This window comes from Eleginops maclovinus, chromosome 6, assembly GCF_036324505.1.
Source record: "Eleginops maclovinus isolate JMC-PN-2008 ecotype Puerto Natales chromosome 6, JC_Emac_rtc_rv5, whole genome shotgun sequence".
Lineage (NCBI taxonomy): Eukaryota > Metazoa > Chordata > Actinopteri > Perciformes > Eleginopidae > Eleginops > Eleginops maclovinus.
In genome coordinates, this window is record NC_086354.1 from 18500550 (window position 1) to 18528341 (window position 27792).

Below are 27792 nucleotides of genomic sequence, written 5' to 3' on the forward strand. Positions count from 1 at the left end.
CTGTCTCATTTCACACAGTGGATGGGTTTTTTTTAAGCTGCATGATGCCACCATTTTCCTCCTGCTTCAGGCTGCAAACTGGGTTGTTTCCTGATCAGATTTGCACCATTTTTCTTCACCAGAAAACTGGTCCACATTTGTTCCCTTAAATACCTCCCACTGACCCACAGAGGGACATTAACATGATAATCAAACCGTACCAAAAGAAATTCAATATTAATGTATTAAATATTGTAGGTGTTAGTTTTCTATTGAAGTTACATTGTTTGTCTGTCTTGATGAGAAGTACGTCAAATAGCAAGACATTACCCTGGATCTTTTTGCATTGTAGCTATCTGTACACTGCTGGATGAATGATGCATTTATTGTGAATCATTATGGCTACAAATGCTAGACAAATGCCTATTTAGTCCATTCACACCATATTTATTTGATTTTTCTCTCCAGGTATGGTGAATCGAGAGGTGCTTGAGCAAGTGGAGCGAGGTTACCGCATGCCCTGCCCCCAGGGCTGCCCCGAGTCCCTCCATGAGTTGATGAGGCACTGCTGGAAGAAGGAGCCGGATGAGAGACCAACTTTCGAATACATCCAGTCCTTTTTGGAAGACTACTTCACAGCCACAGAGCCACAGTACCAGCCCGGGGACAACCTCTAGTCAGGGGGGAGGGTTTTTTGGGGGTTGAACTCAGGCTTCATACAGAGGTACATCAGTGCAGAGAAAAAGCAGGGACAACAGAGGACTTCAACATGGGAAAAAGTCTTGATGAGGCTGCAGAGGGAAAAAGGTTTTAAAGCTACAAACTAGTCCACAGCCACCCTGGTGTATCTGCAGGAGCAAGAAGAAAATGTTTTCCGAAGTAGAAGGATGTCCCTTGGCTAATCAGGGACCAAATGTTTGGGAAATGTCCAACTGTGCAGATTGGTGCTGGTACTTTAAGCTTTGGGAAGCCTGCTAATCAGAATAATCCACATGGACTGGCCACAACACTGTGATCTAAAAGAGAGGGGTTGTCTCCTAATTTTAAATCAATGGCTACTTGCAGACGCACCATTTTTTAAACTTTTTTAAATGATACATGCCCCCTCTCCTCTAATTCAACCCCAATTTATTTTACACAGTTCTTTGATATTGAAGTCAAGATCTTTTGTATGTACATGAGTTTGGTTTTTAAATGCACGTTGATGGGTTTTGTTTCTGACCTACGACACTGGTTGAAATGTCAGTGTGTGCTGCGTCTGTAAAGCTGTGATGGAGCAGGTGTGAGGAGGAGGAGTAAATGGACCGGTTGTACTTCATGGATGAACGAATGTATGGATAGATCAAAGCAGGTGTACATACAGTATGTGCGAAGATGTATTTTTAGCAGGTGTGACCAGGTGGATGAGTGAGAACATGAGAATGCCGTGTTTAAAAATCCTACAAATTATATTTAATACGGTCGCTTTAAAGGCAAATCACATCGATTTTTTTTTTTTAATATGCTTTTTTAATTTAAACGGGGACTTGAAATCATAAAGAGCTATTTTGATAATATTCATGTGCGATAACTTTTTTCCTGTTTAACATTTTATAAATGTTTTGAATATCAGCTGTGAAATTTAAGTATGTTTGAGTAGTTATCAAAAATTAGCATCTTGGTGCATATTTTAGATTGCTGTAAAAGAATCTTAACAAAGTTGCACACACCTACACCGTTTTAAAATTAGATCTTTTCACATGATCATGTAAATCACACATGCTGCTGTAGTATTTCTGTCTGTTCGTCTCAGTAAAATCCCACCAAACTAAAACATAACATGCCTTTTTATTTTAATGAATTCTCAGTCAGCTGGAGGGAATCCTTTAATCTAAATCCAACAACACAAAACAAATATTTTCATTTGTAAATGCACCTATGCAAAGTCATCCAGCCACGTGTTAAGAAACAAAAGCTCTCAAGTGGCATTTGCTGTGTGTAGCTCCCCTTTATGGTTTTCATTCTTTAATTCCAGATTGTAGAGATGATGGATCACTTCTGGAGTGGAGTTAGTAATACCAGACAAAACAAACACCTTGCACACACAGTGGTCAGGTCAGGAACTTTAGTGCTTTTATAGATGATATAAAAGTCCAATAAAAAGTTCCTTAAAGTCACATCCACTGTCTGTCAAGCGGTGTGAGGGGAAATCATTCGATAGGTGATAAAAAAGGATCGGACAAAGATGTGAATTTTTTTTCTTTTTATCTTTGTGTTTCACTCACAAGCTAATATGTGATTGTTCCCTGAAAATGGAACTTGAACTGGTGGGGAGATGATAATAAAATACTGAGAATGGTAACTAATATGATTTTGTACAGAAAAAAATAAAGGTTTTTTTCTCAAAGGAGTCCTTTAGCCTCCTCTTGTTCTTTGCAAGCAGCATCGATCCTCTCTCAGATTCAGCCTGCGCCGAGGATCACGTCTTCGACAACTCGGCTTCAAGAAGCTCAACGTGGCCTTTTATAAATCACTCAGGGCTTATTTGGTATTTTATTTTACAACAGCTATGTAGTACATTTTCTTCATTTTACATTCAATAAATAGGAATGATTGAAATGGTTTGTATACAGGAGCACAAGCTAGTTCTACTCAAAGTGCTGGAAAAGGAGACTGTAGTTTACTCATCCTCGTCGTACCTGTGAAAAAGGGGGAATGCAATTATGTCAGAATAATACGTTTTATAACAGATAATATTTGACAAAGTACAAAACTTACTTGAAGTTTGAGCACACTTTTGTCTAAATTCCAGTGCCTATTTAAACGAAACAGGAACATCTAACGTAGAAGCAGCAGATGAGGGATGATGGCGGTCATGGTGGTATGATGGCGGTAAATCAAAGTTCTCACCTGACCATCTCCTTGTACTTGCTCAGAGCTTCCTGGGTCACATACTGGATGAAGTGCGGATCCCTCAGCTTCAGCTCCCCAGGAATGGAGAAGATGAGTGGGGGAGAGTTCAGGATGTTCACCTCCACCTTGGTCTCCCTCTCAGATTCATTCTGTTCATCCTGGGTATCTGGTGCCACCTACAGGATGGGAGACGTCATACACCAACAATTATCAATTTGCATTCAGCCAATTGGATTTTGACTGAACGTTTTCACCATACAATTAGTCAATGTTTTGTTTAATTGACATTTCAGGGATTGTGTTTTGATTTTTAACATGTCAAGTTACTAATCAAACTTTGAAAAATGTGAATGTTTTCTTTAGTAGTTCAGGTAGACTTCCTCTCACAGTCCTAACCATGCACTCTGTTAATCTGCCCTTTTCCTGAATGTCCTCCGCTCCTCACCACGTTGATACGGAAGAGGTTTTGAGGAGTGTTTCTGTTCACGGCCTGAGCCACCCAGCTGAAGTCGGCCACCATGCTGCTCAACCAGATGATGGTCTCATCAGTGTGGTGCTGGACGATGGACAGGATCTCATCGTACTGCTCTGAGGAAACATCCAGCAGCTGGGATGCTTCATCTAGCTCCACATGCAGGTCCCGGACGCTGGGGCACTCTGGAGACAAAAGCGGGAGCAGGCAGGTGTAAGCAGTATAGATTGGATTAATGATGTGAAATATAATCAATACTTAAATAAGAGTCACACCTGGAGTAAATTCACAAGCTACCCTGCAGCACACAAAGTGATTAAAACATTTACCAGCTTTAATAACACTCAATCAACACATACAAAATATTATTCTGAAATCTGCATAAAGAGTATTTTTACTTTTGGTACTTTAAGTATATTTTGATGGTAATTCTTTTGTACTTTTACTTGAGTAACATTTTTATTGCAGGACTAACACAGTATTCGTACTCTCTGGTACTTCTACTTTTACTTCAGTACTTTTCCCACCACTGAATGTAAGTAAAGACTTCAGCTGAGGTAAACGGAGTGTGTTAGGGTGGTGTTGGAGGTGATGACGGTTGTGCTTCACCTGTGAGCAGCGCTCCCTGACAGGCCTCACACTGGCTCTGCAGCTGCCAGCACTGTGAGGTCTGTTTGCGAAGGTCTCGGCACAACTTCCTGTTCTGCAGAAAACTAGGGAACATGTCCCTCCCTACAGCAAACACAAACATGTTCAACAACTAGATTAGTGTTGTGATTCATTTACATTGTGTAAAAAGCAACCCATTGCATCTCTTTCTCTCTAATATTCTCCAAGTTCCCACATCTTGTTCAGTGCAATATTATTAATAATTTGAATATTGAAAGGATTTGGGATTAATAATTCTAAATAGTGAGGAATACGTTAATCCCCCCTAATATGTATAATCAAGTAATATAAACTAGGTTTATATTACTCTGAAAAGAGCTGTTGTATATTATTTTAATGCTTATATTTCTGTGCTTGACTAGGTAATGCATGATTTTACTTTAAACTGAGTATTTCTACCCTGTGTTATTAATTACTTACTAAAAACCCATATTTTTCCTACTTTTCTGAACCTCGCTGACTATAACTACCTTTCTTCTTCTGTTCCTCCACCGCCTTCTGGATGTCATCAAACCTCTGGGTCACCACCGCTCCAAACTCCTCCACCACACTCTTGCCGAAGTCAAAGAAGGACTCCAGCACATCCTCCAGTCCCACTCCCTGCAGGAAGCCGGAGTCCCGAGCGGGGTTGTAGGGGTCTGCGGAGTCGTACTCCATCAGGGAGTCGGTGTTGTTCAGGAAGGCTTTCTGCAGGACCTGGTCCAGCCGGCCACTCATCCTGGAGACCAGCTCCACGCTGCGGTTCACCAGCAGCCCCACCTTGCTGCTCAGGCGGCTGAAAGACTCCTCGATGCGATCCACCTCCATGTCGCTGTCCTCTGGGCTCTGATTGACCAGGATGTCCCCTGCCTCTAGACGGGACTCTCTGGGGCCGAAACGCTTGGACACCCTGCGGAAGAAGTTCTCCACCTAGAGAGTGAAAAGATATGGAGGTAGGATTTGATTGATAACCCGGGGTTCACAATATGTTTCCTCGGGTTCAAATTAAGAAACAACTAAATTCAGCAACACAAAACTTAATAAACTTGTTTTTATTTCTTGCAGATTTCTTGTTGAATAACGTAACGTTGAACTTCTTTAGAAAAAATATTAAAATAATAGGTTTGTTCCAAATTGTTCACATTGCTAGTGGTCACATAAGACATTTTAAGGGGCTATAAGCTAGCGTTTTTAAAGCTATGGTCCAAAGAAAATGCTGTTTCCATTTGATAAGTCCAGCACTATTTTCATTCTCTGTGTTACTGTCATTCATCACAAATGCATATCATTAAGGTCATGAACACAGTTTCCCTCATCGCATTTGTTGATGTAGTGTTTATCTGAAGAATACAGCAAGACAATGGCACCACCTGAAGCCAGATTTGATCCCAAAAAAAGCCAAATAAATCATACAGTTGTGTTATATTTGCCTACATGTTACAAGAGTTTGGAGGTTAGAGTAACAAAGTCTGAAGTTGAGTTTCATACCTTGGCATGGAAGAAGCCATATCCCCTGCGGCAGGTGGAGGTGTAGAAAGTTTTGCATGCGTCCTCCAGACAGGGCCTGCACTGCTCCCACTCAGACTGCAGGGAGTCTTTGCACTGCTGCTCTGCCTCCTCCAGCTTCTCTGTCACCTCCTTAGTCAGCTGGTCCGCCCCCTGGTGGCAGGAAGCAAGACATTTCTTATCTGTTTGCTTTTTTTCTGTCTGCCTTTCTTTCTTAGGTCAATGTTGTTCTTACCTTCTTCTTGTCACTGCTGTGCCGGAGGGATTTCATGAGGTGTTCGTGCTTCTGCTCATTACTCCACATCACCTCCCTCATTTGCTTCACCCCATACAGAGCCCTCCTCACCTCCTCATCCACAAGTTTCTCCCCATCCAGGGACAACTCTGAGTTAGAAGGAGGAACAAACAAACAATGTCAACACATCTTAAAGGCAAATAGAAAATGGGGTGGAAACCAATATCTGGTTATTAAATAGTGCAATCTGATTTACAGTAGCTAACGCATCTAAAACTAATTGAAACCCCGTAGAACCTATAAAAATGATTTAATGCCACTGTTTACATTACATATCAGAATACACGACTCTACAGGAGTTTTTTGCCGTGGGACTGCAGATAAAAATGCTCTTTTGACTTTGATACACAACATCAAACATATTCACTTAAAAATAAGTAAAGATAAATTCAGAGTTTTCTGCTGACTCACGTTTTAAGGTGTCCTTTGAGATACCTGTGGGTTCGTCCTCTGGGGCAGAATAAAGGACCCCCAGCGTCGCCCCCAGAACAAACAAACCAAGCAGCAGCTTCATGTTGAGCCCACTCAGCAGCAGTTCAGAAGTTTAAACTCTGAAAAAATAAATGTGAGATTACTACCGGTACAGAATCCTATCGGACATTAAGAGTGCCTGAAGATCCCTGAAGAGTATTAAAATGTATTTCATTTAGTTTCCAATATTAAAGTCTAAAGATCTTGGAGGGGAGGCATTGGAATGAATTGTATTTCTCCCCTGTACCCACATTGTTTTTACAGGTAAATCTTACATCTAAAATAAAGGTCTGACCTAAGTCGACTTTATTTTAAATGCACAGCGACATTGTTTTCCTTTTGACTTGATCTACTGCCATACCATTTTATTGTCAAAATGCAGATATGAGCTTTAAATGAACTTTCTCAAAACTGCATATTTCAGTTATTCAAGTTCAATACAACTCAATAATTCTGTATAATGTAGTTTGGCTGCCTATTTCTCTTGCTCCTGTCCCGCTGTAAATGTTTATTTAGAGGAATCAAAAGTCTTAACACATTACATTTGTACTGCTACCCTGACATTTGCTTTATGAGCACACACTGTGTTTTAATAAAAAAGCAAAACAAAAGGTGCTATTTGATCTGTTCCAAAGCTAATAGGATTTGAGCTTGAGCATGATTAAACATCAAAATACTGTACGTGGTCATAAGTAGGTCTGCCTCTTGGTGGTGCTGCACATCTGTGTACACTTAAACAACCACAGTCATGTGTCCCTAATGGACTTACATCCTTTTGATGTCAGAAAGTAACTGGAACAGTTTATTTTAGTTGGTTCGACTACAAAGATGTGTCCCAACACAACCTTTAACATATGTTCCCTCATTACAGTGACGAGTAAAATACGTAACCTTTAGATTTTTACTTATTTTGGCATTAGACTATGGGAAATATTACATTTCCGTCCTAGATGTTAATGATTCAAGGGCTTTATTATCATATGCAATAGCTTCAACCTAGTTTTGGCAATACAAATCTTAAATCCAAGGGTCCTCTAACAATGCATTTCATATAGTTAAGAGATAACAGGAAATAAATAATACTGCAAGAGACCTAAAGGTGTTCCACATCTAAGTGTTTATATTGCTTAGCTGTGTCATTTTAACTCTGCAAATACTATAAGGATTTGATCTTTCAGTTTTAAGAATGCACTGACCTATAGCAGCCTTGTTTTTGTTTTTGTTTTTGTACTTTAAGAACCACCATTAGGAGGTCAGCTGTGGGGGGTTTAAAACTTGCTGAGCTGTGTTTATGTGTGCACCCTCTGCTGCATCAGGGGGTCAGGCTATATGAAGTGGCTGAGTTTATATTGTGTTTACTTGCTAATTTAGTAACCTGTAAACAAGCTGAACTAACCTGCCCCAGTTCAGATACACCAGGAGTTACACAAATTAACATCAAGCGGGGATTAACAGTAATTGAGGATTAACTCTTCATTTATTTCATCATGGGTTTAGGCTGTTATCAGTTCTATTATATCCTATTTAAAACATATCAAGCTGTTCCTAAGAAGCTCATATGATCTATAAATGATGTACTAATGTGGATTAAATTAGTGCATTAAGTATCATAATCTTAATCCAAAATATTCTTTTAAAAGTAGCAATAAAAAATCCAGCTGTACAAATGATTGATTTAACCAAATAACATTTACTACAAATTATGCAATCCTAAAAATATATCAGGACACTCACAAATAAAATACTTTTGAATTGAAAATACAAGATTATGACTAATCAAGCAAAGATTGAAAGACCTTAAATAATAATCACAACATAGAAACTAACCTGTAAATAAGTGAAGACGCTCCTCCTTTGGCGGGAATCAACAAGGTGCTCTGTGTGGACAGTATGGGCTTGTAGTTAAAGTCAAACTGACCGGGTCTATTTGTGCTCGTTCCACTCAAGTCTTTATCCTATTACAGTCTTTGTTCATGTTGATGCCCGTTAATCCAGCATTACACACGTTGCCAGAGACGTTGGTTTTACATAAGGGGCTGCTTAGTCATGTCAGGCCACTGTTTACACTTAGATGTTGGATGAATGGTAACAGAATTTAGCACAAAGGTCCACATTTTTTTCTGAACGATTATTATCTTCAAATATGGAAATGTTTAATAGTACACCAATGTAGGAATAGAAAGTACATATGTTTGACATACTGTCTTTCATTTAAGGTGCAGAAAACGTATTTTACTTTAAATAGGACATGTTATGCTCAATTTAAGGATCATACAGTATTTGTATTTTGTGCCTCTGCTGTGACATGTCTCCATGCTTAAATGTTCAAACTGTCTTTATTTTTCTCATTCTGCCTGTGCTGCAGCACCTCTTTTCACCCTCTGTCTGAAACCAGAGTCCAGTTTGCTCAGATTGGTTAGCTGGCCGGCTCTTAGAAATGTCCCGCCCCTTAGCCTGTCATCTACAATGTGTTGGAGCGCTAGCCAATAAAAGTGTGAGCGTTACATTGTGATGCAACAATGTAACAGAAGTAAGCAAAGGAGTCGAATGTGGAAGAGAAACTCCCTCTGGCAGGAACACAGGGATTATAGGCTTTGCAGACCATTTACATGCACAAAAGAACCTATAGATCATACTACAGGAAAGAGGAAACTCCAAAAACATAATCAGGTCTCGTAAAGAAAGGTACTTGCCAACAGCAAAATTATTGTTTATTTATTTTTCAAATTATCTTGAAATATTGCAATTATATGGTTGGTCATTGTGAATTATTTTGGCCACAATAATTGTGTAGTGAAAATCCTATTCTGTGGCAGACCTAAATGTAACCAACCCATTAGTTTAATTGTTATTTTGAAGATATTGGTTTGTATCGGTCATTCATGTACAATTTACAAACAGCTATTATTAGATCGTTGCCCAGATGTGAGTCCAGAGTATTTTCTGTTTTGGGGAACATTCCTTTCAGGAGGAAGCTGTTTATTGCTCCCACTCCAGGAATGTGAGCGACTCGGGGTGAAAGGGTTCCTCCGTCCCCATTTCTTCTGGATTGCCCCATTTACCTAAAAAATGGGCCCCCTTTGCATGCTGTGACCCAGAAAATAGCGTCCTGACTGGACAATAATCTAAAACAGCTTCAGGTCAGTCTGCAGCCTGCGCTGACACCTTCAACACCTGGTTCCTATAACGCTGCGGGGGGAAACTCTTCCCAAGTTCTCCCGTGGTCCACTTAAATGTAAAACAGTTGACAATAAAAAAGGTTTCAGGCTACATGCACGCAATAGAGGAATAAATGTAAATCACAAAAAATTTTCTTCATTAGTTGAACTTCAAGACTTGTTCCAGGAGAAAGCATGTTTTTGTTGATGCTATGCTCTGAAATCAAATGCACGTTTGGCTTTTTGGACAGTTATAAACTTCAAGGTGTTACTGATCAAAGCATGCAGTCCTGAAGTGAAGGGATAAACAGGTGCGGGGGATAAACTGCTTTGATGGATAAAACAGTTTACAGCTGGGAACCAACAGGTCTGAGAGCTGTGTGAGTTTTCTGAAGGGACAGGTTTTGTGTAAATAATGTCTTATTTAAGCTCTTTGAACACTGAGAAGCTTAAAGGAGAATGTGGAGCATATATTTCACCAGTAGAAAAATGCAGTAATGAGCATGCAAGAAATGTGTGAAAAAAATCCAATTAAAAGGCATAACAGTTTTTGCTTGAGGATATTTTGCCTCTCAGAATTGAACAAAGAGCAGATGTTAAGAAAAAACATACCTTGTTAATGTGTTCCCTAGACAGTGCATTATTACTGTGCCAGTCTTTATATATACGTATATATAAATGAAAGGTCTATAAGTAAAAAATATTTATTCTGTGAAGAGACAGATGTACAACTGATCCTGCATAATTCTATAGCATCATTGAGCTCATTGTTTTGGTTTAATGTCCCACGAGTTTGCTGTTTGGGTTCCCACTGCCTTTATCAATTTTTTCAGCTGAAGCAGGCAGCTTGTTGTCAGTGAAAAAGCTCTGATAAATCCACCATTTAATACAAGCCCAGCACTCAGTGGCAAACAGACACAGTTAAAGGCAAGCTGGTGAACATATGAAAAACTTAGCAACTGCAGAGTCAGAGTTTCCCTCAGGCGTTAGTAGAGCTTTAAGAGATAGAATATTGGACTTGCATTCATCAGGTGGCCAAGACTACGAATGAATGCTGATGCTGCTCTCTGTCTGCTGGTTGTGTAAATGGGAAACATTCCTCATGTCAACTTTACAGCTTGATGCTGCCTCCATGTGGCCAAACAGATTACTTAATGTAGACCTGTTGTGCAGGCTGAAAGAGCGTCTTCATTTTTATGATTACATATTGCAAGATTTTGAAGTTGAAAGTTAATATAAAAGTACCCCACTTAATCTTAATATAATATAATATTGACGAATCCCAGTCAATATTATTGGAATAAGAAACAAACTGTATATTTGGCACATTTTGTCCCCCAATTCAACATTCAAATAGAGTTAATCACAAGATAGTGGCTTTCATGTTAGTGTAAGAAAACCCTGCAGTAACCTATATCATTTATAGACATTGTTTTAATAAGATAGATCATAATCCCACAGACTCTATGTTGACATCTACAGCCTCAAATAATGCCCAAGGAGTAGAACATTGTTCTCAGTTATAGCCTAACTGTTAATAGCTAACTGTGAAATCCAAAGCTCGTCATTATGGGCAGTCCTACCTACTAAAATCCAAATCTAAATACACACACACACACACACACACACACACACACACACACACACACACACACACACACACACACACACACACACACACACACACACACACACACACACAAACTCACACACAGCAATCAGGGGTGCAGACGGTGCGCACAGATGTGGGAACACGTGGTTTCTCCTCGCAGCCCTACGGGCGCACCATTTCCTCTCACGTTTGGATTCCTTCACTTTTTGAGTTTCTCCGGTTACTGCTGCGGGTACCACAGAGTGCTGAGCTGGACAAGGATACACCCCTCACCTCAGCATCTTTCCAAACTAGCTACTCTGCTAATAAGAGGACAGTTTTTTTTTATTTTGCAACTCCTTCTCGCATTCCCAACAAAGTTCATTCCTCTTTGTGCTGCAGCATCTGAGGTGCGACCCTGAAGTTACCTGCGCGTTATACATCGTCTTGAGTGTGAAAACTTACGGATGGAGTTTTGAATTCTTATTTGCTACTACTCCAACAAACGGTGGATATTGGGATACTCGCAGATCCTAGCTGCTGTGCGTTCAAAGGGAACTTTTGGGCAGATGCCATTGCGATGCTGTGGATGTGACTTCAAACAACAGCTTCACTGCGGTAGAGTCCTGTAAACCACAATGAAAGGTAGGCTCATTCAGCGGCACGCAGAACACAGAAATAACTGAAGGGCACTCCACACTTCCATTGATGAGCTTTTTTTCTACTGGTGCAACATTGCTGTCGCACTTTCTTTGTCACTTTCTGCCTCTTTCTCTCAGTCTGAGACCTGAGGAATGCGTGGGCTACAACTCGCGTATAACATCTGGATTCAATTAAGGAACTCTGCTTGGGATTGTTTTGCATCTGCCTGCTACACATCAAACACCAACCTACATTAACTGAACTGTTCAAAACAGAGCCACAACACATGATTATAGCCTCACCTAGAGAGCAAATCACTTTATGTTGGGTAGATAATGTCAGCGGTGTAAAGTAACTGATTACATTTACTCAAATACTGTATTTAAGTTAAATTGTCTATCCCACTACAGTTCAAAGGTAAATCAAATGTTTACTTCACTACATTTTTTACACAGTAATGTGAAATATAATCAACACTTTAAGACTTCATTTTCAGCTGGAGTAAAATGTAACAACGATGCAGTATGCAAGCTTTGATAAACACATTAATGCATCAATAATTATAATAAAAACATGTAATATGATATGATTCTGAAATGGACCAATCTGCATAATGAGTACTTTTACTTTTGGTAGCTAAAGTATATTTAGATGCCAATACTTTACTTGAGTAACCTTTTGATTGCAACTTGTACCAGAGTGTCCCTACGATTCTAATTTAACTTAAGTACAATAAATGAGTACTTCCCCCACATCTGGATAACGTAATACTAATTTTGCACAATTCTCCATTTTTGTGCTGCACTTGATAAAAAGTTTGTGTTGGCTTAAAGTTATAAATAAAGCCCCAAAGGAAACACTGAGTCAGGCTTAACACTCGTGCATGAACAGCTTTATTGTGGTAGGCTATAACTCCGCGCATGCTCACAGTATATCCAATGATTTGCTGCCTTTCAACACATTACATGTAATAAAAGCAGACCCAATAGACTCAATGTGCTCAGCTTAACTCATGATTATGAAGGTTTATTTTAAGTTTACCCAGATGTGATTCTCACGTAGTGCCTTTGTGTTTTTGGATGCTGACAATTAACACAGTGCGTGTCATTCTCACCCACTCACTCTGGCACTCAGTACTCAGCACTCTGGTCATGAAGGTCTGGTCCTTTTATTACATAATGTAAACACTACATGAATCCTGCCACCTTGTGGTCCATCTAAAAATTAAAAAAACAAAGCTCTGCATTGTGGGAATGATTATGAATAACTCTCACAAGGATATATGATATAGCTGCCATGCTTACCACTTCCTGTTACTGCTGTGGTTGCAGAAAGAGTCAATGGGACAAAAATACAATTAGGTTTGTGTGTTAAGGCTTTTATTTGTTGAGTATATTGTTTCCTTTTTTTTAGTTCTTTGTTATGTTTTTATTAGAACAAGACATTGGAAACACATACAAGCAGGCTGGTAAACTGTAGGACCAGCATGCATCAGAGAGGGAATATTGTTTTAGAGGCAGCATGAACCCAACAGTCCTTTACATATAGATAAAGCACAAGTAAACACATACTTTTGAGCTTGGGGACAGAAAATATTATCACAGATAACTTGTTTTTTCTGGAATTTCAAGTCTTCATCAGTGTCCAGCAGTGGCTCAGTCAGTAGGGGCTTGGACTGGGAATCGTAGGGTCACCGGTTCAAGTCCCCGAACAGACTTGAAAAAACATGGAAGGTGGACTGCTACTTGGAGAGGTCCCAGTTCACCTCCTAGGCCCTGCTGTGGTGCCCTTGAGCAAGGCACCGGACACCTCCAATCCCCCCTCCCCATTGCTCCCCGGGCGCTGCACAATAGCTGCCCACTGCTCCTAGAACTAGGATGGGTTAAATGCAGAGGACCAATTTCACTGTGTGTGCTCTGCTGTGTGCATGTATGTGACTAATAAAGAGGGTTTCATCCTCCGATTCTATCTATCTATCTGATGGATGGCATGAGATGTAGTTAAAAGCTCTGAGGAAAAAAAGACGAGAGCCTATTTAACTAAGTTAATGTACAACAATGGTTTTATTTTTGCCTACTCCCAGTTTATTCCTTTTGGTCATCAGTGTCACTTACATGTTTCAGGCTGCATGAAAACACTAAAGTCACCGGCCATTTTCAAATCAGAGTGAGCACTTAAGGCCAAAAAGGTTAAGGCTGAGCTAAATTTGGATAGAAGGTGAGAGTTTTAATAAAAAGTCATAACATTTGTTTTCACAGTGAAACAGCTGCTAACTATATCTTGAAAACATATTAATTAAAATGTAGTTTAAGAAAGAGTAACATGCAATGTGTATGTGTAAAAGCTGTTCAACAAATAACCAGATTTAGCCAAGTTTGAACCACAATGCATCTTTGACCTGCAAAAACAACACATCAGTGCTGACTGGGATCTATTTCTGTGGTGTTGAGCAACTCTTCTGAAGAATCATGGCACTCTGCAGCAGTATTCATCCCAACATTTGACTCATACAGCTTTTTTCAAATGCACTCAGTTTCAACCCCTTGGACAAGTTGTGATATACTCCATTTCCCCGAATGGCTCTTGGAACACAATCTTGTTGCTTGGAAACACAAACAGGAACCCGAGTTGTGGGGGGTATTAGGAAAGTCAAATTCCTTAAGTAAGATGTGTTTTCCGATTATTTACAACTGTTTGGCCTGATCTTGTCACCTCTTCTCTCGCTCTGCTCTCCATCAGGGGATGTCGGCACAGAAGACGTTGGGATTTCTTGTAGTTTTAGGCACCAGCAGCAGTCATTTCTGAACATTTCTTCATGTTAATCTCTGAAAGAGACACCAAAAATAACAGTAGTAACATCAACTTTCTTAATTCACCTTTTTTTTCCTACCTGTATTTGGATCCTCTCTTCACTTTGCTGATGTACAGCCGTGGCTCTAATATCGCAGTACCTCACTGCTTCTGGTATTTTGTGATCTGTTTTTTTTCTGATGATCTTTAAGCCTTGTGGTGTGTCTTTATTTTCCCTGGCCATGGATGTGGACACTGAAAAAAAAAAGCTTTGATGTTGGCAGAGTACTTTCCCACAGGCGAAAGGGATGCTTGAAAGGAGACTATGCTCAGGGCTTGTCAGGTTATGAGAGATTGGAGTACTCCCCTAAAGTAAAAAAAAGAAGCCTACTTAAAAGCGCTAAGATACTGTGCGTTACACGTTACAATTTGATGTTAACTTAGACAAATTGATATTTAAGATACAGACTAATAAGATTTAAGTTGAAGGTGAATGTCGTGCTTTACTTAGAAAATGGTGGTTGGACAAACAATAGCTCACATTACACCCAACAAATTACTGGAGCTTTTAGTGGCTTTTCACAGTCTTCATCAGCAGAAAAAGTTTACTGAGTTTCCAAAAAAAACCTTGTAAAGTGACCTTGACTTCAGATTATTTGGATTAAAGTGTTGTAGAAAAGTGATGCTTTGGTGGTAAATTACCTAGAAGGCCTTTTTGAAGTCCTTTACCCTCGGCATGCTTTATGTTGGGAAGCTTTGCCCCGGGAGTCTGGAGGTCAAGATAAGATAAGGACCATGGAGATGTTCCCGACTCCCATGGGAAAGAGTCTCGACCCAAGTTTACATAAGATAGATGAATGACGTGACTATACCTAATTCAATGTAACAAAAGCTTGTTCCACCACATTTGTGTTGTAATAAAGACATACAATCAAGGTATTGAATAAAAATTGGATAAGATTTGTGTTTAGCTTTGTACGGTCAATGCTAAGATGTGATGATATGATGTAATGTTTGTCTCTTTGTTTGATTAAATCTTGAACTCTTACGAATTTCCCTTTTTTCTGTGTTCTCCATCTAGACGACTTTGCTGATGAGGAGGAGGTGCAGTCCTTTGGTTATAAGAGGTTTGGTGAGTATCAAGTGACTTCTTGACTTGACCACCTTCACTAGTTCATATCCCATATGGTGCACCAGTGATGTGATTGCCTTAATAATGTTTTCTTTAAATACAGTATTTTGCTTGGCTGTAATCCACCTACAATAATCCACAAGGTTAAAAGGAGGCCACATCTCATTTCCCAGAAATACACATGTTAGTTTTGTGTTATTACAGCAGGACATGGAGAGGGAAACCACAGCATCCTGGGTGTTCCTGACGAGCCGCCTGACTTTGCTACCTTATCAGTATCCCAGTGTACCTCTGTTTCATTCGGCGCAAAACTACACATAATGACTTGGTCCAAAACCAAGAAAATCAGTCTTGCAAAGGGTCTGCTTTTTGCCTTTCTTCTAATGTATACGGTTTTCAGATCCACAATTTCCAAACAGGTTCATAATCTCACCCCCTTATCAGGCAAAACAAATGATAGCCACATGGTAGCTACCCAGATGTGTGTACGTAGCTTGTTCAAAATGTTACATTTACACATTCCTGGAGTTCAGGCAACTCTCCTGACACAAGCCACAGTCATTTCCACTGAGAGATTTTAGACAATATGCAAAACCGACTTTTGAAAACTAGTCCAAGGTTTTTAACTGAGAAAATTAACTGGTTCTTTTTTTTTGCATCAGTAATTATTCAATAAAGTAGATCACATGCCTTCAGATTTTTCAGACATGCGAAAGCCCACAGTATTTCTTAAAATCATTTTGTACCTTTCTGTAGAGACATATAACAATGCAAGGCACATCTGTCTCTTAAGTGCTTTAATGGATAATGTTCTAAATTACTGCGTGATTGGATTATGATTGAAATCCAGACATTTTTGAAACCCAGGACAAGTTATCATGACTAAAAAAAAAAAAAAAGCTTGCTGTACCACCTTTCGAAGTACTTTCCAGTACACGTTAGAAGTTAAAGTACATCAAATATAGTGACTGTCATCCTGAGTCAGCACAGTTTTTTAACATTTGCTTATTCAGCTGATGATGTGGTAGAAAAACAATAAAACCAATCCTTTTTATATTTGTACAGTATCCTGAAATTAAAGTTTAAAACCTGCAGGCTCTCAGCCAATTAACACATTTCAGCTGCATTATGATGCTCTTGTTTATCATTGAACTTGGTCACCTTCATAAGACTGCCTAAATACAAATGATGCAGGTCTGGGTAACTACAAGAGCAAATTTGACATTGATGCCCACTATGCTGTATCCATTAAAGGTATAACAACAAAGGATGGGGCACTAAGAAGTTAACAACATGGGCCATTTCCCTACATTTTCTGTATCCCTTTGTTGAGACTACTATTGGACGCTTCCAGCTGTAAGAACCACAACTTCAGTATGATATGTTTGTGTCCCTCGATAGCTTTCCTGACCCTGTCCCAGAACTGAGATCAGGTATCAACACTCTGAGGTGAAATGCTCACAGTGATCCCTCAGGTTTGAGAGGTGTTTTAGAGTATGTGTGTCAACCAGACACTCAGCAGTCGTTAGAAAGTAATAGGAATTTACATTGTGTGTCCTCACGATAAATGTATACATGTGCACGATCTTAACCCCTTAATGTGCTCATGCGTGGTTAACTTTATTTACAAGAAGAGGAGGCTCTGGATTTTCTTGCTTTCAAACCATACATACAAAAATGTATATGTGTGATTTAGAAAAGAAATATGAACAATTATTTTAATAACATCTGTGCTTTTGCTCTTGCTCTTGAACTCTGGCTACTGAGCATCTGCAGAGGGGCAAGGGTTAAAGGAACACTCCAACAAAAATGTGTCTGTTGAGTATCAAATACTCACTGCCTGTTGGCTTAAGACATGTCAAAACATTTATTAAAAATCAAACTATAATGGCCCTTGAAGAGTGCAGGAACCACCAAAACCAATGAGGAATTTATATGCTCCTCAGGTATTCCGATGTCCAAAGTTGGGAAGTTGTTCGTCCCAACTTGCACTTGTCCTTCTCTATCTAACATATCCACTGCAGCAGCAACAAGACCCTCTATACAGACAATACACCTTGTTGTTGTTTGCCCCTAAAACTATAAATTGTCACCATTTACATTTCTTTTGTGTACAGATGCAAAACAAATGATAAAATGTGCATATTACTTATCTTTATAAGTGCTGGTTAATGTATTTTTGACCTTTTGGATTGAGCAAACCTAGCTGTTTCCTCCAACATTCACCTTCTTGCCCCCAATCTTAATGTAACGCACAGACATGAGAGTGGTATCAATCTTCTCATTTCACTCCCAGCAGGACATAGAGTAAGAGTATTTTCCAAAATGTTGAAGTATTCATTTTGACATGTCATCAGTGGCTTCTACACATTCTTGGGTTCTGGCAGAGAAACGTATTATGTGGTTCTCGTATGTCCTCAAGGCAGAGAGGAATGAGGTCCTTGACTCATTTTGACATCTGCTTTCTACAAAAGGTCTACTATACCACCGAGAGTATGTCCAAACCTGAGAAGTTGCTGATCCACTTCCTGTATCCATAGTGGAAGTTTATTCAGACCTATATACTTGGAGAGAGAGGTGGAGAGGGCCTTCAGGGTCTATACTGTGTCAGCAATGTGTGGAGGAAAGAGAGGGACTTGGGGATGGAAAAAAGTGAGAAAAATACTACCTCATGTGGAGATAATTTCCCAGAAATGTATTTATTTCTGTATTTTACAACTGCTTTTTAATATGCTTTATGTTCCTGTGATCCAAAGTGGACACATTTGTCATTTATTTGTTGCTTTATTTTAGGCCGAGGCGTTGCATTCCTTGCTCGATTTATTTTTGGGAGCACAACAGCAAATGGTTTTAATTTACGGGGACTTTATCACCAGGGAAGAATGTTTGGGAAGGCCTGCCTGTTACTTACAACCCCCTCCAGGGCATGCATGCATGCAGTTCGTGTTCTGCCGTCCTAATGAAAGATTACTTGCTAGTGTTTTCAATAAAGAGTGGAGTGAGACAGAGGAGGAGGACAGAGGGAGAAAAACATTCAAGGATTACAAAGAAGTAAACCTTAATGACAGTGTAGGAAAAGAAAAGACAGACAAAGCAGCACAGAGCAGTGCTGACTTGACGTGTTGTTGATCTTATCCCAGACCTGCAGATCTGCGAGAGCGGTCTGTGGCTGGTCAAAGGGATAGTGGGTCATTCCTGGATTGACCAATGACTGGCAGGCGAGAGTGCATCCCATACACAGCACAAATCACTGTGTCCCAGCAGGGGCCTGCCTAAAGCATTCCATGAGGATTTCTGCTGAGAGCGTTAGCGGGGGACAGGCGGAGGTCAGCTGGAGGTCAGCTGAACAAATCCCTGCAGCTGAAGAGCAGCCCTTTGTCTAGCACTCATCGTATCACTCATGATGAAGACTCAGACTCAAGGCAGACGGTGATAGGAACAAGTCTGTTGCACATCTTACCAGTCAGTAAAAGAATGTGTTCACACAGTGGGGCTTAATGCAGGTCAGCATCTCCTCAGCTGGCAAATACATGCATCAAAAGATGAGACAGACTGATTATAAAATATGACCCCAAAAAATATTTCAGAGAAAATGTTTAGCATTTTCATCTCAGTACTGCTTTAATTTACATCCTGGAAAATTGTTGGAGGCATAGTTTATGTCTCCTGTCAAAGTGGGGTACAAGTTAGGGAAGTGTGCATAATGTCAGTACACAATGTGTATTTATGTACGGAGACGGACAGTAATGGACCATTTACACAAACGTATGCGCATGTACATTTACTTTTGCTTACTCCAAATGGGCAGATAGTTGCTCACATTCCCGTTATACTGGCACACATGATGTGCGTCACTTCAGTTGTTTTTATGTAGATGAGTGTTGTAGAGTCCGATGGGTCAGAGGACATAAAGGTGAATCTTTCTTGACTCAAGTCTCATAACCAAGTGCCTTTTGAGTTTTTGAGTAGTCGTATACATTTCACCAATGGGCAATATATTGCATCCTGTTGGTTCCCAAGTGTTTGAAGTCTGTAAGTGTGAGCAGGATTTAAAAATGTAAAGATCAAGGTGGAGGAATGGCCTCTAATGTGTCTGACTCTCATACAGGAGACTAGAGTTAGCACTCTGTTACAAACCAACAATTTCTGTTGGGTTGTCATCAACTCTAACCATACTTTTAGTAGCGTAACCTCAACCACACTAACTCAACTGTAACGATATCCTAGCCATAGTGTAGTTTCTGTCCCAGAGTGAACCCCACAGCAACAGTTGAATTAGCATAAACACATTTAGAAAAGTGACATAAATCCCCAAACAATAAGCTGTTGTACAGGCAGAGGGAGTTACGTTTGCAAAAAGCACCAAAGATGCAGCGCTCATTGGTGTATGCAGATGGTAAAATCGTTTTCATGCTTCTTGACGTTATTGTGACGTGGACGATGATTTGCTCGGGGTCACTGGAACTGACACGTGTTGTTGGTTGCTATGTATTTTTAGTTTTATAGCATAATAGGTGCTTCACTGTTATAGCCTTTTGTCACCTGTTGCCTTTTCTTGTTCAGTGTTTGTATAGCAAGTGTTTGAAATGCTCCTTTACACAAGTTCCCAGTGGCAAAAATACTTCCCAATTAAGATGATTGTATCTCTCTTTGACAAATGTGCCGCTGTCAAAATAAATGAAAAAAACACATCTTTATGCTTTTATTTTCTTTCTGCTGCACCAAACCGTGACTTCTATGTTCCGTAACACCCCTTAACTTTATATTTATGTAAGCTATATGAAAGAGCCTGAAATACTGCATGGCTCCATTGGTTATCAAGCTTGTAGATCAAAATGAGCTCCAGCTGCTTTTACTTCCATCTTATCTTTATAGCAGGCTGACAGTTTCAAAAGACATAAAGTGCAGACATTGCTATGCAGACATCAGATCAGGAGCTCCTATTAATTCAAAATGTCAGTGAAAAAGGATGAAAAAAAAACAAACATGACAATTCTGGAGTTGCAGTGGAGCTTCTGCCAGTATGGTTTTATGTAAAGCCATAGTTTTTTTGACCAATTCGGCCTAACCACCTCATCAAACATCTTCGCACCACTCAGTGCTACGTGTCTCTGAGGGATACTTTGACCAATTTTAATGACACGCCTGCAACCAACTGTCATCTGATAGGGTGTCATTTTTCACATAATGGATGTTTGTTAAGCTCTCCTTTCCCAGAAGGTTGTTGGCTCGACCCCAAGAATAACACACACACAAGTATTGAAGTGTCTGACTCCATTTTCTGTCAACAAGTCTTGATATCCTCGAGAAGTTCTGCATATTGCTCAGCTTCAGTGTTACACTTAATGGATGACTTTTGGCTCCAGAGGGCCAACATCAACCTTGCTGCTTCCCCTCTTTTGAAAAACAGCAGAAAGCTAGAATGAAAAATGTGTATTTTTCTTTGTACTGCTGTGAGTCACAGAGCGTCTCTCTGACCTGCCTGCGTTTTTGGTTCTGGCTGTGATTAGGTTGGCTTCACACCAGCACACCACTCACTGTTTTTCTTGTTTATGCTTCAGTACTTGTATTTTTGGAGATACTGAAAAATGTCTGTGTTGTGCAAAGAAGCCAGCCATGTGGAGTCTTTCCACTGACTTGGCTCTCGAGTGTTTCGGATGACGGTTTCAAGTCAGGCATGTTGTTTGTGTCTTCACATCTGTACATCTGCTGCAAAGGAAAATATAGGAATCACTCAGTCTGCCTGAATGTATTACAGCAGCTCTTATGTTGTATGGAGTTCATATTGTTAGGTACCTCAGTACAATAGTTCAGAGTTAATTCCCCCACACTACAACAAGTTATTTTACTCCTTGTAGTAAGGTCTTATACGTACATTTGGTGCTACTTGGCCAGGTTTAGAGACAGTTCTCCAATCCAATGGAGGAATATGAAAGTGTTTGTTCTTATAAAAAACTAAAACAGCATGATTTATTTCTTTAAAAAATGGAACTACTTCTGTGAGAAAAAAATCAATGCACTCTCGGTCATTTAAATTCAACCTGATAACGTGTATACATTTTCAAAATCTCAGCAAATACAATTTAAATGGTTTTCTCACTGGACAGCTTCTGCAGTAAGTGAGAAAATGTGTTTTTTTGTGCTCTTGACGATTGGAATTTGGCATCTATTGATTAAATGTTAATTCAGTAAGACATTACATAACTTTTGACATGGACCACAGTGAAGTAACACTGGCCTGAATTGGAAGTCAGACCACCCTCCCTGTGGTCAGCATCCCAAAAGGAAATCCAGACTTGGACTCCACAGTGTTTGGTTTTATTGGCTCTGCTGGGCGCTGAAGCTTGAGAGTGGTGTGCTGCGATTGTATTGAGAGAAGCACAGACCTGGACTGATGACCATCAGGCTGGGCTGATGATTGCTGCTGATTCAGTATCTTAAATACTTCCATGGCGGGCCACCCAGCAGGCCTGACCACAGAAAACCCAACTGCACAGATGGTCTGGGAGTTAACTCCAGTGTTCAACTTAGCACCAACGTGGTTTAGGGTTCAAATGAATGTGTAATGATATATTCTTAACCCGCATGACAAAACATGTCTTAGTTTATCTGTGTTCATGTTGTTGTGGTGGAGTAGAGATTAGGAGGAGTCAGGATCTCTCATTGATCTCACTGCGGCTGATTTGTCAACGTTTTCCAAGGCACAGATAGTTCTCTGAGAGGCTCCAGTGTGGGAGCCAAAACCAATAAAATCTTTCTCCAGACTAATATGGTTACAATTATAGATGTGTTTGCCACACTTAACACAGTGCCGCATGTTTCCCTAGTAAAAGACAATTAGTCGGACTAAAATGGTTTCTAAAGAATAATGACATCAGAGGCACATTGCTGCATGCATGGAGGATTTCGTCCAAAGTTCTTGCTTTATTAGACCCTCTTGTGCACTTTGCCTAACCCTGTGGATGACGGAAACGGTTTTATATCAAGTGTTGGTTTTGTGAAGTGGCCAGAGCTGATCCCAAGTGTACCCTTTATAATACACATGTTTCATGTTATGGCCGGCTAAGTCACTCACTGCATCTTTGGAACCAAGTATTAGCTATTATGTGGTGCGTTTTAGGACTGAGATTTGGATCCAAAGCCAAACCTGATTAGCCATCGATTGACATGCCAGGCTGAATCCAAGTTAGTTTTGTAATTTGGGAACATTTTTATAGCAGCTCTAACTGGCTCACTTCAATTTTAAGCTAACTGACATTTTAAGAAAGGCTCATCTTTTGGGAAGATCTGTGTCCAATGGGAATATATACACACTTGTTTTTATCCGTACTCATTTATCATAGAGCTTTGTGACTGTAAGAGTTGTACATTTAGTTCTTATGTGAGGAATTTACTGCTAATTATCCCTAAATAACGTGATGCTTATTAAGAATGCAAAGTTACTGTAGTTTTCTGGGCAGTTGCAATTACTTCCTTTTTAATTGTACTTTTGTCACTATGTTTTTGTTGTACTTTTTTTTATAGGGATTTAATGGTAATATTTCAGTGTAAGTTTCTCCCATGAGGGGCAACACATCATGCAACATGCAACAGTTGGAGTAACCGTGGATCTAGTTTGCTTGTTGCAGTACCTGGTTAGTAGTACAGTTAGTTTAACTCTTGTTTTTTTCAAATAATTTGGTTGTTTTAATAATAGATTTTGCTTTATGGACATGTAACCACTATCAGTGGAGTCCCCTGATGCTTTCACAGTTACATGATTACTATTCAGAACTGATACATTTGCTGTTTTCAACCTTTATTAAAAGCAAATTGACCCTTTGGCATACATGCACCTACAGGCATAGTGAGGGCAGAAGACACATCATAAGTCAAAGTCAAAGAGCATAGTTTCTCATGTGGTGTGACTGACATGGTGAACGTGAGGATCAACCTCCCCATGCTACAGCTCTGTGAGGTTCACATGGTCCTGTTTTATTTGAAATTACCTCATTCTAACATGCCAACACTGGAACATGAGTAGGAGGAGTCTGGGGGTCTCTATTTCTCCTCTCAGGCCAATAAAATTTGTTTATGGCTTCCATGTTTTTTCTAAATTCATGGATGTGAATGATGGTTATTGAAATGTCAGTTATAAGGGAGCATATTTTCTTGCTGTAAATTCCCTGTGTTTCAGTTAGAAATGTAAAATGTTTCAGATAGGGAGGGGTAACTTTCCAATACAACGTGCTGCATATACTATAAACTAACATATAATGCATGAGTGTAAGAATCGTTTTGAATTGAATGTGTAACTGTTTTCAACCATCACTATACACAGTAATGAAGCAACTTCAGATTGGTCATTGTTAGACCTTGGCTTGTGCTGACCTAGACCATGTTTAACCAAATGTTAATGAATATCATTAGAGAATTCTCCAAGTTATTGTTGGTTCAGTTCTAGTTACAGCACAAGCAAATAAAATAAAAGGTACATAATCACTATTTAAAATAACAAGTGATGAAAGAAGTGTAACTTTGGAGTTGAAATATAGCTTCTGAGATCTTAATAAGTCCTTTGTGTGTTTGCATTAGTGTGCATGCATGCTTTAAAAACATTCCTTTTGAATAGTGTAGATACAGGTGCTATTTGAGTTGTACTTTGCAGTGTTCTTTGGAATATTTAATTACATTAACAAAAAAACAAATCCAGCCTGCCAACACCTATTCAGCTTGCCAGTTCAGGGTTGGACCTCCGTCACATCGCTGAAACTTGTGGTAGCAGATGTGACTCTAACTATTTATATCCAAATCTCATCATCCACAGTGAGATCAGGAGACAAACCTGGATTTTATTCTTCAATGGAAACTGCTGACTGGACCACAAATACTTTATATGTACCCTATCAGGCCTCACAAAGTATCCCCTATACAGAGCCCCGGCTTTGCTTATGAGGCACACTTGTGTGCTTATGAATTGGTCTATGGAGATTACGATATAGGACCCATTTGTCAAAGCCTGTCTTCTTCTAACCAGGCACAGATGGGAGGACAAAACCTGATCTAATCAACTCCATGTTCACTGCTTCACTCGATCTGAGTCCCTGTTTTAATAGGCCATCTAACTGTTTTCTTTACCAATTAGACTCTGTTTGTGCCTTTGAGCAAAATACAGCAGCTTGCTCAGCTAACAAGAAATGCACCATAAAGTTTCCCTCAACAGTTAGGTCTGTTCCACTGAAGGATGCCATATTTCTCCCTTTGCACGCTTTTATCGGATAACCCACTGTTCATTATTTCCAAATGTTTCTCACTTGTTATTGCACAATTTCCTTGATACTCCATAAGCATGCGAGCGTACTTGAGGGGCTTGCAATTCTATAAACATTGCATCTTTGAATGTTTATTGACAAGAGCAAGTGTTGATAGTCAAGATTGTAGTGCCTTGTAAGGGGGATATAAACAGTTTCATTAAATTAAAATATTTATAAACTTATCAGATTTTTCAGTTCCTTTAGAAAACTGCATTTTCAGCAAGAGAAAAACACATATAGGGGGTCCAATCTTATACATAATTTTGTAAAAAGTCCCTTCCGACCATCATCCCACTCAATTCAAGCAACCATTTCTGATTAGTTGTTAAGTAAATGGTCATAACTGCGGGAGAATGAACACAACACATGGGATTCTACTTAATAAAAATACTGTATTTATGAATGATATCAGATAATGCTACGGACTGATATGTATGACATCAATTGTGACTGTATATAAAAATGAAAGCAACCTATGTGTGTATGTGGTATAACAATTTGACGTTGCAGAATAAATCTCAGTAGTTAAGAATGAAGTGACCTTTCCTTCAGCAAAGGACCCCCTCTTCCTCCCTAATCATGTTTGTACGTTCCCTAAGTATTTTCTTCTGCAAGCCTGTGTAGCATAACACTTAATGGATGATGCTAAAGAGGATATTTGCCAGAGACACTTGCCCATATTGTACTGTATGCCCCATGTTGTTTATGTTATAGTGGCTAGACTTTCAAAGGACCTTATTCAGCTTGGTCAGCTTTAGGCAATGGGTGTTTTGTGTTCATGTGTAATGAGAGCTTGTCATCCTGTTCAGACATGCAGCCATCCACATGTTATTTTTCTTTAAACAACCCAACATAGAGATCTCTTGCGACTGTAAACCACCAATCTCCTTACTCATCATGAGCACCACAGAGAAGGTTTCTTATAAAAACACCCAAAGTAGCCCACAGAAGGCAAAGTTGAAGAGCCTAGCACGTTATCCTTATGATGCTTGGCATGAAGGGATTATGTATCAAGTGTTTGCATGCATCCTTTGATTTGGCTCCACTGTAACAAGGACCAGATGTTCTAGAGGAATGGGGCTCAATTTAAAGTGTCATAAACCTGTAGGTAGTGAGTGTAACAAAAAAACTAAAAAATCATAGGCTAGCTCAGCAATTCAAGGACCTTAATGCCTTAGTAATTTGTCTCAGTGTTGACTTCCTCTATTGGAGAGTGTTTACTTGTTAACATTCCTGTTGGCAACTGTAAATACTGGAGGAGCTAATAGGGCCAGAGGGGGACACCACGACCCCAGCGCACTAAGTTTGAGTTTCAACATTGTTTGAAGGAAAACATCAGAAGTACCAATCTCAGTTCTTCAACCCCAAGAAGAAAAATAAGAACAATAATATTTGTCTTATCTGTTTGAATTGTACTGTATTGCAAAAGAGAAGACTACTTTATTTAAACCTACATAACCAAGTGTTAGCATTATAGTGTGAAGGATTGTCAGCATGACGATGTTGATATTTAGCTCAAGTACATCCAGACTGAGTCGCTATTGCTATGTAGACCCAGTCTTGTTTACCTTTCCTCTTATCTTTCCTGATTTCAAATGAAATGTTGAAACATTGGTCACCTGAATAGGCTTAACTTCCTCCAAATAGTAAATGTGCAATAAGGAAAAATCTCTGTTTGGTTGAACTGCTTTAAGCTTTAAACTGATTAGGAGTTACATGGAGATATGTCATAGTTTTTAGGGGTCACAAGCTAAAAAGGTGGGACTTACTGGTTTGGGGGTTTCTGAAACACCACTTAATCAAAATGTGCAGCAAAGTAATTGTCGTTTGAACTATCATTAATAACGGGCCTTCTATTTTTGAATCGGGACCTCCATGGGAAATCTAAGCTGACAGTAGGGTTATGTCTTACCCGCTGTCTTCATTCAAGTGGGTTTGAGTAATGTGGCTAATTAACTTATTTAGTTTGTCAGGAATTAAAAAACAATTAAATTATTGTTTTGACACTCAACATTTTTTATATCATCCTCAGTAATCCTCTGTGGTTTGTTTTAAACATTTAGCTGTCTACTACTCAAGTTTGTTTTGTTTTGATGAAGCAATTTTAAACCAGTTCAAGGGAGATTATGGAAATTACAAACTTAACATGAGCCACAATTAGATGTAATTGTAGTTTTGACAGTTTGTACATTTGTGGACAGACACCACATAGTAGCGTAACCACTCAAAATTAAAGATTTGTGTGTTCCCTCTGGAAATGTCAGAGGTAAATGCAGAATTTGGCGACATTGTAATTTGTCAGACTCCATCCAGGTAGAGTAGAGAGGCATGGCCTGTCTGTGCGACTCCTGGGTTTTAGCCTGTGACCAGATTTGGCTATGGTAGCCACCCAGTTACTGTATATAACATAGTATTAACACTCTTCACAAAGGGTCTTCACACAAAAAGGCTTGAGTCTGTACAGGCTTTCTTTGTGTTGCTGTGGAAGTTTCCACTGCCTGCCAGGAGTGAGACGGGGCATGCAGGCCAGTCTAAAGGCAGGTACATGGAATAAGGGAATAAGTGTTGATTTTCTTTTTTCTTTTTTGACTCACTCAGAGTCCAAATGAAATACAGCTGTTTTACACCACACTGGACTACCTCAGTGTTCTCTCTCTTCCTCTTTTTTCGTCATTCCTGTTTCTTTGCCTGTCAGTTAGCTTATAAACAAATATACATATAGTTAAAACAGAAATGATTCACTTCTTCTCAGTATTAATTCCAAAAATGTTTCTTCAAATAATCTTTCTGTTGAAAAGGTTTTTTACCTGAGTTACCTGTGACGCTTTAAGTTAGCACAGTGGTGCTTTAAGCTAAATGCTAACGTCACCATGCTAACAATGACAATGCTAACCTTCTGATGTTATTGTATGTTATTGTCTTC

The 27792-nt window shown here is 39.5% G+C and overlaps 3 protein-coding genes and 1 long non-coding RNA gene across 4 annotated transcripts in view; 2 read left to right on the top strand and 2 right to left on the bottom strand.

The window, feature by feature from the left end:
- yes1 (YES proto-oncogene 1, Src family tyrosine kinase) overlaps positions 1 to 2368 on the top strand; it is a 25945-nt gene extending 23577 nt beyond the window's left edge. The window contains 1 exon segment of the mRNA XM_063885763.1: positions 448 to 2368. Within this exon segment, the coding sequence (XP_063741833.1) occupies positions 448 to 656 (209 nt within the window). The 3' untranslated portion in view covers positions 657 to 2368.
- clul1 (clusterin-like 1 (retinal)) lies at positions 548 to 8199 on the bottom strand. The gene is made up of 9 exons (XM_063885764.1): positions 8091 to 8199; positions 6204 to 6343; positions 5733 to 5881; positions 5480 to 5650; positions 4483 to 4921; positions 3953 to 4075; positions 3317 to 3528; positions 2869 to 3047; positions 548 to 2657 (listed from the first exon to the last, which is right to left on the bottom strand). Exons 2-9 carry the CDS (start codon positions 6304 to 6306, stop codon positions 2639 to 2641), a joined length of 1395 nt encoding a protein of 464 aa, XP_063741834.1. The 5' UTR covers positions 6307 to 6343; positions 8091 to 8199; the 3' UTR covers positions 548 to 2638.
- A 2984-nt stretch (positions 8200 to 11183) lies between these two features.
- Positions 11184 to 27792, top strand: part of LOC134865842 (collectin-12-like) — a 40182-nt gene continuing 23573 nt past the window's right edge. Inside the window, exons 1-2 of the mRNA XM_063885610.1 lie at positions 11184 to 11657; positions 15526 to 15576. Coding sequence (XP_063741680.1) covers positions 11651 to 11657; positions 15526 to 15576 — 58 coding nt within the window. The 5' untranslated portion in view covers positions 11184 to 11650. The remainder of the gene's footprint in view (positions 11658 to 15525; positions 15577 to 27792) is intronic.
- Positions 13286 to 13655, bottom strand: LOC134865615 (uncharacterized). Its single transcript, XR_010165978.1, has 2 exons — positions 13561 to 13655; positions 13286 to 13419 (listed from the first exon to the last, which is right to left on the bottom strand). It is a non-coding gene; the product is annotated as an uncharacterized LOC134865615 (long non-coding RNA).